At 46.4% G+C, this 13,827-nt stretch overlaps 1 protein-coding gene across 8 annotated transcripts in view; it reads left to right on the top strand.

Annotated features, from left to right (window-relative positions):
• The window catches only part of SEMA5A (semaphorin 5A), a 498,547-nt gene extending 485,036 nt beyond the window's left edge, over window positions 1-13,511 (top strand). For 7 of the 8 annotated variants that reach the window (XM_034657090.1, XM_034657091.1, XM_002918624.4 and 4 more), the window contains 2 exons: window positions 3,436-3,647; window positions 6,979-13,511. In XM_034657090.1, coding sequence (XP_034512981.1) covers window positions 3,436-3,647; window positions 6,979-7,098 — 332 coding nt within the window. In that variant the 3' untranslated portion in view covers window positions 7,099-13,511. The remainder of the gene's footprint in view (window positions 1-3,435; window positions 3,648-6,978) is intronic. The other variant, XR_004624352.1, reaches the window with a different exon arrangement.
• Window positions 13,512-13,827: the final 316 nt, after the last annotated feature.

Consider the following 13,827-nt stretch of genomic DNA (forward strand, 5'->3'; position numbering starts at 1 on the left):
TTCAGCAAGCTCACAGAGAGGCAGTCACTGACTTGGGATCCAGCTGGAAGATGAACAGACACTAGTTCCCATAAAAAAAATCCTAGCTGTAAGTGTCCCTTAATATTTTTAGATCAGTCACTCTATACCACTGTATTAAATGGCAAGAAGTATCCTATTTGATCTTCACAAAGAGTGTTCATGTAGGTGCCACGGCCCACAGTTCCTTAGTGTAAAACCTTTGGAGATACAGGAAGGTTTTAGAATTCAGCCTTTTTCAGATTTCAGTTGGGTCATAGGAGGCACATGGTGTCTATTATGTAACACTCTGCAGTGCCCAGGTCCACATTCTGTAACCAGTCTCTTTCATGATGCTTTGTGAAGTGTGGGCACAGACAATGCTAAAGTTCCTCCTGCAGTTCTAGTTAGTTCTGCAGCCGAAGGGTCGGGTCAGGTCATGCTTTGCTGCCAGGTGAGTGATGAACAATCCATTTCCAGAGATTTTGGTTTTGTGAATTGCAGCCATGCACTGTCATCTGCATTAAGGTGGGTAAGAGTCAGAGAGATGAGGCCACAGGCCGAAGTTCGCGCAGGTAGTCAACAATGGAGCCAGAGTTTGGCTCCGGGCAGTGGGATCTGAGTGGGAGCTTTAAGGCCAGAGTACCACAGGAAAAGGATCTTGGCAGTGGGTATCTGGGAGGATTGTGTCTGGAGGGCTGGAGCCGCAGCAGCCCTGGTCAGGAGACAGTTTTGGAAAACACTCAGTATCCAGGGACACCCGCTGCCCTCGGAGGCAGCGAAGGTCCAAAGTGAAGCAGTTTTTAAGGAGTGTCCATGCCCTATGTGAGGCCAAGACAGAACTTGGCCAAGACTATCAACCAGCTGATATCTCTGCAGAGTTGATTGGCCCTCCATGCCTGCCAGAGATTTAAAAACCATTTTCCCCAGCCAGCCCTCTCTGGGTTAGGATATAGGAGAACTTCAAGGGCCTTGAGCACCTGGGAGAACATGGTACAAAGTCCATTCCCATCCTAAAATGCTGCTTCTGTGTGTCTGAGTCAGATGGGCTAATTGGCTACCCAACCCCAAATCAAGCCTTGACATGCTGTTGATTAAATCATAGAGACATTCCTTACTCTGTGATATTCAGAGCTGATGTTTTTAGATTTTTAGGCTGCTAACATTGACACACTAGGCAGGAATAGGCAAGTCAGAGGTCATATGGATCTGGTTGTTGGGCTGATGGGTAAAAAGAACCCCTAGCAAAATGTTTCGGGATGTTTAAGGAGACAACACAGATGTCTTTTTTGGTTTCCATTTGAAGAGAAATCAATCAAATTTTGTACAGAAAATCATCCAGTTGAGCCAACTGGGTAGCTGGTTTCTATTCCAGCTTTCCTGACCAAAAACAACAGGAAGAAAAAAAGCATATTTAAAGCAAAGAGCCACACTAACCAAATTCAAAAGAGATTTAATAGACACTATTTTTCCCTATGCAGAAAAATGTACACCTGTTGAAATTTTTCAATTTAGCTATTTTTAGTTTCATGAGACACAAAGACTATATAATCCTCATAAAGATGTCAGTTGGCCCCGGCCTTCCCTGGGCACCTGCAGGCATGATTCATTGGACTAATGACAAAGTATCTGCATATGGCGAGCATCATACATCTTCCACATGTTACAATAAACTGTTATCAGTGCGGCAGAAAGGACTTTTATCGGTAGACGCGTGGACCCTGGGGAGTCAAAATGGCTGCAGTATCAAACAGGGACAGCACGTGTGAAATGTGCTCTCGCTCCCCTCGAGCGTAGCTTCGGTGTTACAGTAGACACTTCCGGCGCTTGCTGGTGGGATGCCCCCTGGATGCTTTGTCCAACCGGCCCAGGTCAGGGGCTGTCCGGCTCTGGAGGCTTCAGACAAAATCAGGAAAGATCAGAGATTTATGAATTGCTTCCATTTTGTTAAACCATGGACCAAAGAATCAAGAAGTGAAAAACCAGTGGATGTGGGGGAGCAGGTGGTGCTTGTGGAATATTCTAGTAACGTCTACCTGGATTATCCAGGGCTTGGTGCTGAAGCCATTGGACACCTGAGTTAGGAATGGGGTAGGAGTGAGGGGGGTTGCAGCTCACAGTGAACCCAGCCTCTATGCATGCTGGCTGCTCACCTGGGGAGGCAGTGCCAACTCTCAGGAGTCCTGGGAACGCGGCATCTGGGAGCAGCAAAGGGACGACGTCAGGGTGTTGGGGACAGTGAGGGTACCCCATCTCTGCTGCAGATTCAGGCAGGAGCCAGGGTAGTTGAGGGGCAACCATCCCAGGGCCTGGGTGCAGGGGACAGACTTACAGGCCTTCTCTCCCTGAGAGCCTGGGGACCTCTCTCCGTGGCTGTGTGATTCACCTGATGTCTCCAGTGTGCCTGGCAGGCATTTCCAATGGTTCTATTCGGGTGCAGGATGGACAGACAGATCAGTGAAGAGCGTGGGTGGCACTGCACCCCCTGGTGGTGTATGGAGGGGACACCATGGGGGAAAGCCAGTCCTCGGGATGTGTCCTGTGCTGGGACAAGACCAGTAACCCACAGGCGACAGGTTAGCCACATGGAGCCAACATGGCATAGAAAAGGTAAGGTCATGTTCTGCTTCACCTGATTTCCACTGAGCCCAGCTTTTTGAGCATTGCCCAGATGTTGTCTTTATTCCTTGAAAGGCTTGAAACCTTCATTGTATGGTATTCTATCAACACGTGATGGACATCTATTTTGCTTTATGGTTGTGTCTCAGACATTACAAAGGTCTTTGTTATTTTACCTTGATGTCCCTCAAGCCAATCCCATATTAGAGATATAAATCCACGTCTGCTCATTTTTTCGACATCTTGTATACATAATTCAAGGAAAATAACCCAAAGATGCTATTTAATAGAAAAAATTTAAAAGAGGGTTGTTTCATAAACATTAGAAGATCATATTTTGTTCCCTTGGCACAAACCGTTTATTTCTTTGGTATAAATCATTTTCTTTATAAGGTCTCCAAAATACAGTAATTATGAGCAAAATTGGAAGCAGTCAATGCATTCTCACTTTGTTCATGTACGCTAAAGGCTGGGATGTTCTGCCTGTTAAGGAGCATGGAACGAGTGTTATCTTGGAAACCCCCAGACCAGAGATCACGCTGCACTTGAAACACATGAGCAGACTTGCACAATCCTTTAAAGAAAAAAGTGCTTCTGCTAGTATATTAAGGTGACCTCCGGAAGACTGATTGTAGTCCGTAAGAGCATGCGCTGAAAATATGCTGTGCTCCCTGCGGGGGAGCGTGCTGGCGGCCATGACATTTCAAAGGAAGGTCACGGGCCTTTTATTTGGTCTTGCTCTTTTCATCCAAGTGCGTTGAGCTGTTGAGTGGTGTGTTCTTTTCCAAAGTAGCGTCACTTTTGATGCTGTCTTCCCAGAGTTCAATATGTTCCACATGATTGCCGTGGGGCTGAGCAGCTCCATCCTGGGCTGCCTCCTTACACTGCTCGTCTACACCTACTGCCAGCGGTACCAGCAGCAGTCCCATGACGCCACCGTCATCCACCCTGTTGCTCCTGCCCCTCTCAACACCAGCATAACTAACCACATCAACAAACTGGACAAGTACGACTCGGTGGAAGCCATCAAGGTAAGGGATCGGCAGACAGACGTGCAAGGAAGGGCCCCTGTAGCTGTTGGCAAAGCTTAGGGGTGGTGGCTTAAGTGAAAGAGTGGAGAGCAAGGTACCAGGTGCCTCTCATGATGAGTTGCCATCTTAGCTTCGCTTTGCCTACAAGAAAGATGGCGCCTTCTGTTGGGAAGTAGGTTAAAAATAGGACTTGGAAACAGCAACAGTACAATGCTGGAAAATACTGGGTCATTGGCCAATGTCCAGCTCTGCCTCCACTGTGCCTTCTGTGTCCAAAGAGAGGTCTTGCTGAAGGGAAGAGCTCCAGGCTGAAGACCTATACAGACCCGACAGTGGTAATGAGGACCAGGATGGGGTAATCTGATATCCGGGTTCATTGCAGGAATCACCAGGATGGCATCCTGAGAAAAATTGTTACATTATTATAAAGATTATCTTCAAATAATTTTTATGCATAATGAAGGTTTTCAGCTTTGCGTGCTGTGTGACTGGTGTGAGACGAAGTGTTGGTTACGTTTTCTCAATGGGTGATTAATTCAGTGCTGGACCCAGAAATAGAGAGTCAATGGCCAGTCTCCTTATTCTGAGGAAGAAGTTGTGGAAAGGGCATGAGCTCTGGACCAGGCAGACCTGAGTCCATGAGCCACCAGCTGGGTAAACATAAAGCCAGTTACTCACCCTCATTGAGCCTCTGTTTTCTCCTCAGTAAATTGGAGATCATGAGAAGCAAATGAAATAGTTACACTAAATGCCTTGAATAGTGGCTGGCAAAATAAACATGGTATCTGAGGCATTGTGCAAATTAGAATACAAGTTAGTTAATTCTTTGAACCTCAGTTTCTTCATCTTTAAAATGGGTATAGCAAAATGTACTGTCGTATCTCTTTTGTGAGGATTAAACAGGATAACATACAGGAGTCGGGGATGTAGCTGGAAGGGCATCCAGGGCTCTTGTTGACTTCACCCCACGTGCCCTACCACCCACGTGAATGAAGGATGTTCTCATTTTGATATTCCTCTTAAATTGGTGGTTCCCCTTAACATTCTCAGGGAGCATTTTGATGCTCTTTCTGCTATGTTGGTTTCCTTTGAAATTTGATTTCCTTCCCATGTGGGAGGATGGAACGTCTTCAGCCCTTGCAACTTCAGGTGGTTGGGAGGTCTTGTGTCCTGGGGACCATAGTGTCCTCTCTTGTTTCCCTCCTACCACGAGGCCCCCTTCTCCACCACCTGGACAGAGACAGAGCCAGTTGGCCTTTACCCATGGGCCTTGCTTACACCAGGATCCAGAACCCATCAGCACCTGACGCTAACCACGTGCTGGGGCCAGGGAAGGAAGCAGCAGGCACTGATAACACGCCCCTCATACCCTCTCAGCACTGAGCGCCCAGAGTATGAGGGGGAGCATGAGCTCCTTTTATGAGCAGGAACCTTTCAATCAAGCCTTCAGAACCCGAGAATGGGGCTCCTCTAAGTGTGATTCCAATCTATCAACTTGTGTTATGTCAAGTGTCTCAAGATAATTTAGCTGGTCTTCTGATCTCACTTGAGACCCAGGACCCACGCAAGATAATAAGAAGTGTCACTGCTATGAAGGCAGAGGGCTCTGAGGGCACTGACTGCTGCCTAGTCTCTAATAATCCTTCTGGAACTTTCTTATACCTTGCCCTGACCAGTCCTGGACAGTTGGCCTCTGCCAACCATCTGACATCTTTATGTCAGTCCTTCTAGTATTTACTGTCAACCTGGCATAGTTTGCATTTTGAAAGTGTTGGTGGGTGCCTTTAATGACTTAATAAAGAAGGGCATCCATGTCAGAAGTGGCTACAGTAGCCTGTGTTGGGGGGCCCGTAGCTGTGCCCCCCCAATAATATGCATATTATGGTCTGCTGAGTAAGAAGGTCCAGGCCACATGGGATCAGCAGGCAGCTGCCCCTCTGGGGAAGGAGAAACCCCAGGCTTGTTTTGACGGAAGGCACAGTTTCAGTGCACTCACTCAAAGGAAGTCAGGTTGCAAGGATTATTACTCACCCATCCCAGTGAGCCTGGGGAAGGGCAGTCCTCCATCCCTGGTCAGCAGTGAGCAAGAGACAGAGAGAGGGCAGCAGGCACCTGTTACTTATAAGGTGGTTGGGGCAGACATCACTCACATTTTGCAGGCTCAGCTCTTAAGTGGCTATTTTACTTTTTAATTTTCTTCAAGATTTTATTTATTTATTTATTTATTTATTTAGAGGATGTACAAGTGGAGGAGGGGGAGGGGCAAAGGGAGGGGGAGAGAGAGAATCTCAAGCAGACTCCTCGCTGAGTCCGTCTCAGGACCCTGAGAACCCCGAAATCAAGAGTCACACACTCAACCAACTGAGTCACCCAGGCGCCCCTCTAAGTGGTTATTTTAAAAGATGTCCCAGAATAGCTCTATTTTTAACTTCCTGAGGAAACTCCCATACTGTTTTCCAGAGTGGCTGCACCAGCTGGCGTTCCCACCATTCCCACCAACCATGTAAGATGGTTCCCTTTTCTCCACATCCTTGCCAACATTTGTTGTTTCCTGTTAATTTTAGCCATTCTAACTGATTGTGCGGGGGTGGGGGGGATGGGGTAACTGGGTGATGGGCATTAAGGAGGGCACGTGATGTGATGAGCACTGGGTGTTAAACGCAACCGATGAATCATTGAACACGACATCTGAAACTAATGATGTACTATATGTTGGCTAATTGAATTTAAATTAAGAAAATAAATTAAAAAAAAAGGGTGCGCCAGGAAGAGCAAACTGGGAACACTAAACTGGGGTCCTTAGGTAAATGTGCAGAGGCTGGGTCTGAGCGGGCTTGCCAGGCTGCAGAATGCCCAGGTGGCTACTTGGAGTGGCTGCTTTCTCATCACATGCTCACCTGCTAACAAGTGTAGACAATGAAAAGAAATCAAGCCATTTGAAATTTCATGCATTTACTTAAATAAGCGCCTTCAAAATCTCTTATCAGTGTACCTGCCCGGGATAATCAGGAAGCTGCTTAAATTTTACTTAGTTACATCACACTCAAAGTGTCTGTTGATTTGAGATCGCTGGAGTTTTAGGTTTGTTGAAGGTTTAGATTTCTCAAGATCTATTTATCAAACATTGCCAACCTCATTCTGGTCATGAAACAGGTCCTCAGGAAGGCAAATAAGGTGAAGAAGCAAGTAAGTGAGAAATCACACTGAGAACAATCGAGCCTCAGAAGGGAGTTCAAATTCAGCGTCATTGCTCCCTCATTATGTTCTCTTTCCGAAGTACTGTTTATGGAGTATTCTTAAATCTTTTTTCCTATTATTTTACTTTTTCTAGGCATTTAACAAAAACAACTTGATCCTAGAGGAAAGAAACAAGTATTTCAACCCACATCTCACTGGGAAGACCTATTCTAACGCCTACTTTACAGATCTCAATAATTACGATGAGTACTGATAGCTGTGATGTAGCTATTAAACCTTGGCTTCTTGTAACCCCTCAGTTCCTCAAGGCCTGCGCTCCATGACTGCCCATGTTTCCAAGACTTCAGAGATGAAGTTTGAATACATTTCAAGTATATTTCAAGCCGTGAGTGTCCCATTGCTGCCAAAAACAGACATCCTTAAAAGCAACAAAAATCTAAATACGATGTCGTGAAAATCTGGTCTAAATGCTTGGTCATTGTTGAATGAGCCATGGCGTAAAGTTTTGTTTTGTTTTTTTATTGTGTTCAGTCCATTTTTCTCACAAGTCAGTTGCTTTCTTGAGCTTTTTGATAAATGTACGACCCACATAGGAAGGAGTCTTTAGAACTAGGAATGTCTTCCTCCTCTTGAGCATAAACCTTCATGATGTTTTAGTTCAAGAAAATAGACGCTTCCACTGAGAGTCTGCCTCCCTCCACAAGGAGTGTCAGGTCCATAGTATTTGATAAAATGAAGGATATGAATGTGGCTGTATAGTTACCCACCATGGATTTCCCATCTTCCCAACCTGGATAATTCTGTGGAATCCTCGGAAGCAACTTGTGTGTTTGGACTTGGAATGGTTCTCGCCTGGGCAAGGGCAGGGATTCACCCTGGCTTGTGTCTGCAGAGGTGATGATGGTATGTGGTGTGACACAGTCATCCCTCCTTTGGTCTTGATGCAGTTCCTGTGTTATCCCTGGTGGAGTTGAGCTTAAAGACCGGAGGTTGAGACATGATGAAGGGGCCAGCGTTTGGTGCAATGCTGCAAGGCTAGCCACCATGTTCTCACTTCTGGATTTCCTAGCATTCCAGGGAGCTCCTTGTCACGTGGTTGGCCTGGAAGCCCACCTGTCCGGTGCATAGTAACATCCTGAAGAGCCATCTGTAAAACCACCACTCGTTCACCATTTGGATATCTTCCTCATCCTCTCACTTCCTGCAAGGAAAGATCATGAACATTGGTGACACCAATGAGGGAACGTATTAAAAATACTTCGAAATATAATTGAAGCCAACTTTTTAAAAGTTTTCCATGTTGTAGAAAGGATTGAAAGAACAGACAGTGGAGGAGAAGCAACTTTTTATTTTCTATCTCCTGATAAAACTAGTGTCTGGCAGTCAGCCCCTTCCCGGAGCATTACTGACGTGGAAAGAAAACTAGCTTTCTGCAGCCCATCCATGGACATGCTGAAGTGCGCCCCGAGTACCCAGCAGTCATTTGGGGCCTCCGGGTCAGGTGAGGAGGAGACGTTTCGTTCTGGTGCCTTGTGTCTCTCTCTATCTCAGTGCCGCCCTCCCCTCCGCCCTCTTCCACTTCTGCCTGCACAGAGGCAACAGCATTTCAAGATGTACCTTGAGAAAGCAGGGAAGTAAGGTTTTCAGTGACCCCTGTGGTTCTGAGCACTGATCCCCGCTAAGCAGTTCAGAGCGCTATCATGCTATTCGTAGAGGTCCCTGCAAAGGAAAAAAGCGGGAGTAACTACTCAGAAACAACTGATAAATAATACATGCAGTTGGTTGAATAATTTTTGAAAGTAAGAACACGATTGGAACTGTTCATCTGTTGCCAGTGGGTGTGGCGAAAAAGACCTACGTGGACAGTAACGCACGTTCTCCGGCAGCGACCCCTCAGATCGGTGGACACACGCAGCGCGGGCAGTGAGGAGCTCGGACTTACTAGCACACGTGTTTTTACCTATCCAGTTCAAAGGAACAATTTCAGAGAGTGTTGGGGAAAATCCCACGTGTAGTCATGAGTATTGCTGTATTGAAAATATTCTCACACACCCAGATGTTCAGAAGCTGTTCTACTAAAATTCCAGCTGGAACGGCAGGGGGTCTCCGGGAGGTCGGAGAGGTTGCACCTGAAAGGTGTTCTGGGTCCTTCCAGCGGGGAGTCCTCGGGTGCCGCTGCCACATGGCGTGTCTGCTGCGGGAGACCGCTCTGCTTGGACACGCAGAGCCGGAGGCCGTAGTGAGGAGCTGAAATTCTGCCAGGGGGTTTCCTCGTTGTTCCTCAGCTGGATTCGCGTTGGATGCTTCCCCTTGTGTTACCCCTCTGCTTTAGGAAAAACGTCCACACAGTGAAGCACATTATCATTGATTTTGAACCCTTCCCCCCAGTGTTTTCTAAGCTCTAAAGGTCATTTTCTCTCTCCTGGAAAGAGAATACTGATATTTTGAAAAAGCATCACTGGACCCGATTAGAAGCTTTCTTTTTTTTTTTAATTTTTTTTAAATTATATTATGTTAAATGCTGTCCACGCTGGACTTCAGTCCTCCTGCAGTGACTGGGGGCAGCCCCCACCCTCCACGCGGAATTTTCATGTTGCTGATTATACATCCTGGAGATTATCACTGCAAAGAAATGCTCTCGCCTTTGTTCCCTGACACTCCACTCAAAGAAAAATTACTCTGACTTCTCTCTCTGTCTCACATTCTCCATATTTCACAGAATTTCAGTTGGTTAAGAATAATTTTAACTGTATATTAACTATTTTAAGCAGCTACAGAGTAACTTTTGCTTTTCCATCCTTCTGTGGCTATTGCTCGTAGGTGTGTGCCTCCCCTCTGTACCCCCGCTTGTTGCCTGAGCCCCAGATGGGCTTTCACGGGTTGCCTCCCTAAAGCAGCTCTCCTGGAGGCTGCCGCGTTTGCCATTCCCCGTGGGTCACATTGTAAGTTGCTGAGTGACTTTTTCTTTCTGTCTTTATCTTTTTTTCTTTTCCTTCCTTCTGTTTTCCTTCCTCCTTTCTTCCTTCCTCCCTCCCTCCCTAGTACAAGCAGCAGAGATAGGGACTCATATTTTTAAGCCGCACCCCCTCTGAACCTAACATCAAATGACACAAATCACAGTTTAACCTCCAGTGTTATTTCTGGATGCGGTTGAAGTTTGCCTGGATTTCATTAGGAAACTGGCTTTCGTGGGGCTCACATTAAATCTTTGGAAGTGATTCAGCCGCCGGGCTGCACAGGGTCCTTTCTCCAGACTGGACTAGGCCCCATCCAGCGCCGTCTGCAGAGGCCCGCGTCCTAGGAAGGAGAACACAGTATGGCTTTCCCCAAGGAGCGCTGTGGACCAGCGGCTGGCATGAGCCAGAGGGCATCATCACCTCTGAGCCATGGGACTGTGACTTGGGAGGAGCTCTGCCCCCCAGGAGCCCCTCCGCCAGCAGACCAGGTGCTTCCTTGCACGGTTGCCCAACTCGCTGGAGGCCTGTGTCCCTGCTGCCTCGGGGAGGTCTCTGTGCCCCACTCCTGCGGGGACGTTCAGCAAGCCCGCTCAGGTGCGTCCTGCCGGGAAGTGGCGCTTCCTTGTGTGTGTGCGGGGTGGGACTGTGGAGGAGTGGACGGTGGGGGACACGTGTCCCTACCCCCGAGAGGCCCCTGTCCCTGGGAAGGGGCCGCCCCGTGCTTGGGGTGGACCAGGGTCTGGCCCCATGGACCCACGGAGTAATGCCAAAGAGAAGAGAAGCAAAGGTGGGAAAAGGTCAGCTAGTAGGGGACTGAGAAAATGGGGACCCGGTAGCTCCCGAGCCAGCGTGAGGGCCGGTCCCAGGTGGGGGGCCGGGATGGGTGGACGCACGGTTCTGTGGGTCCGATGCCGGGACTCTTCCAGGACCGACTGTCCAGAAGGCGGGAGTTTCAGCCGAGGGTGGGCTGTTTCCTTCTCTATCTGCACCAGAGCGAGAGTCGTGGGCCTCAAAGCCCAGGAGGGTGAGTGTTCCCACTGGAGGCTTTGGTAGAATCCGTGGGTCAGACGGCCTTCCAAGTTAGGGACAAAGTGTCAGCGGGGGAGTTCCATGTCCCCAGGGCTACCTACAGGATGCGTGAGTGTGTAAGGGCAGATCAGAGGAGATTTTATTCTAAATACACATCCAGTCTGCAATTAGCCTAATTTTGCATAAACACCCCCTTAATGTGCACGGAAGGGGCAGTCTTGGTAGTGTCTGAATTCAAGAGTATCTTTATGCTTCTTTATGACATTTACTTGTTTTTAGAATAAATCACGGTCATGTCCCTGACACTGTCAAAGAAACTTCAGCGGGATCTTTTGCACTCCATTGGGGTTTTCTGGTGTGTGGCATTTGGGGGCAACTCCATTGAATTCAGCCTTTCCATCTCCAAAGCTGGCTCTGGGGCACCCATCCAGGGGCCGCAGTACCAGTGGAGGGGGAGGGGCATGCAGTGAATTGCTTCTGCCTCAAAGCGGCCATTCTCCACAGAGCAGGACTGTCCCTGAGCCTCCAGCTCCAATAATAAGTGTTCCTGAAGGTGGAAACTCTAATGAGAACCTTAAATCAATTCATACCCAAACTCTTTGCTATTCTTTTTAAGATGAGGCAAAGTGGAGTTCATGCACTGCGTTGGCATGCCCGATACATTCATCTCTTCTCATGTCTCCATTCCATCATGGTCATTCTTGTCACCTGGTGAGAGTATGTGGACATAACATTGAAGATTTGATTGCCTATGATTATCTGTTACCAGAAAACAAAGCCATTGCTAAACACCTTGCTTCTCTGGACAATGGGGGTGAAAAGGGAGAACGTAAAATAACAGTCACTTTGACTAGAGGAATGCACAAAAAAGAATGCCAATTACTGCACAGTGTATTACCATGTAAGATAAAAGATTTGGAATTTATTTCTGCTGTTCTCCCCTGTTGAGGTCATTAATAATAATTGATTGAAAAATGCTTTGTAACTCTATAAATACTGACTCAAGGTATTTCTGTTCTCTGTTTTGATAACCTGATAAAATACAGGGAAATGCTGGAATCCTTGCTTTTCCCTTTGGAAATTGAAAAGTAATAAACAAGATGCAATGTTGGATTATTGGCAGGGATTTCTATAATGACTGTTCTGTACTCCTTTTTTTTATGGACTCAAAGATCTGTTATACGTATTTTGGGGAGCAGAGGGATCAAGGTTTTTTTCATCTGTCATGTTTTGCATTATCAAAAATTTGATACATGTTACAAAAGCATCAGGGCTGGAGATTGTTCTCTCTTGAAAACGTAGTTTACAGTGCACAGGGACTTAGAACATCATCAAAACCAAATTCAGAGCCTACAGCAAGTGTAGTAAGCTGCCTCGTAGTGTTTGCAAAAGATCATATTTGTTCTGCCATCGAAAGCAGTCAAGCTTATTACTCATGACCAGAGTCAGAATCAATTTTTGCTCAAGCAAACAGGTTTTCCTGTACTGACATGATGAGGCTAACTAACCAAGGATATTTTAAAACCTAAAACGAACAAAGTAGAGAGAGAAAACCACTCTGTGGCACTTCTTAAATCAATATTTTGGACAGCCAGTGCCATCCATTCCATCTCTTTATACTTAGGAAGAAATCTGAGGCCAGTGGTTGGAACATGACCCTATTCTTTTTTCAGCTTCATGGGAACTTAATGCCAAATAGTCCAAGTGTTAGGTGAATGGTAGTTCAAACTGGTTCAAATGCTTGATAAATACAAGCCGGGAGCAAAATCTGGATTCTGGAAAATCCCAAACTGTCCTACTCTCGTGTCTCTGAGAAGAAAGCATGGTTAGCCATTCTCTGTAAGTGCGGATAGTTTAATTTCCCATGAAAAGTTGCCAGTGCCTTGTTTGAGATGGTGATTTATCATCTCATCTGGATATTCTTGGTTCCAATTCAAAGCAGAGGATCAATTGGCTACACTTTGAAGAAAATCATTCTTCTATGTCTCTTTGAACTCAGGAATGGAAAATGACCGAGGAGCACATCCTAGACGTGATGTTGCCCCCCACTGGGTAGGGCGTGTGGCACCGGAACAGGGGCAGACGTGTGTTCAGGGTTCAGGTTATTCTGGTCTCAGTCCTCCAGAAAGTGACATCACTTTAGTTATACATCTTCCACAAAACACCTTAGAGTTTGGTCTCTAGTAGGGATGCCGATGTGCTGCCAGTCGAAGTTACAGTGTTTGTTACTGTCCCTCTTCAGGCAAGTCCACAGGTAGAGGAAAATCAGGCTGCTGACAGCAGGTACAGATACACTGAGTGGAATGAGAACCATCCAGAACTTTGTGTACTTTTTTTTTTTTGAGTCAATGTCAACACTGCTTACAAGTACACAAAGTTGTCAACTTTGATTTGGATTAAGAAAGCTGATGGTGTTTTCTCTGCTGAAGGTGTTTTTTCTTATACCATGACTGTTGGCCAACATTGAACTTGAACTTCTGCCCTTTGAAAGAAAGCACAGTTTGAACCTTCAACCCCAGCACCTCCATTCACCACCGAAACGCTACATCATCTGAAAAGAAAACTCACAAACTTGGTCCATTGTAGGATTCTTCAAAAGTGGGTAACAAAGCTTGTGTGTTATGCCCCTTGACGTGGCTTATGAAGATGTTATGAAATTAAATGCCTCATTCTGTGTTAATTTGCTGTTGCTGTTCTGTGATGCAAAATAAACTTACATGGGATTGTTTCATTTTTATTCACTGAACCTTCTCCAAAGCCAACTTCAGCCCTTGGGAAACTTGCAGAAAGTTATTGACCTTAAAACTAATTTTTAAAAGACAATATGTATTAATCATAATGGCGCTCTTTAGATGAGGAAGCATTGCCTTTCCCTTCCTTTGAATGAGGAACCCGTTTCGATTGCCCTGTTGGAATCCTCGTGAATTGCCAGAACTTTCTTCACTGGGCCATTGGGTGCACTTCTTTTCTGTCCTTACATTCCGTTTTCAAGGTTT

The sequence above is a fragment of the Ailuropoda melanoleuca genome, chromosome 3, assembly GCF_002007445.2.
Source record: "Ailuropoda melanoleuca isolate Jingjing chromosome 3, ASM200744v2, whole genome shotgun sequence".
NCBI lineage: Eukaryota > Metazoa > Chordata > Mammalia > Carnivora > Ursidae > Ailuropoda > Ailuropoda melanoleuca.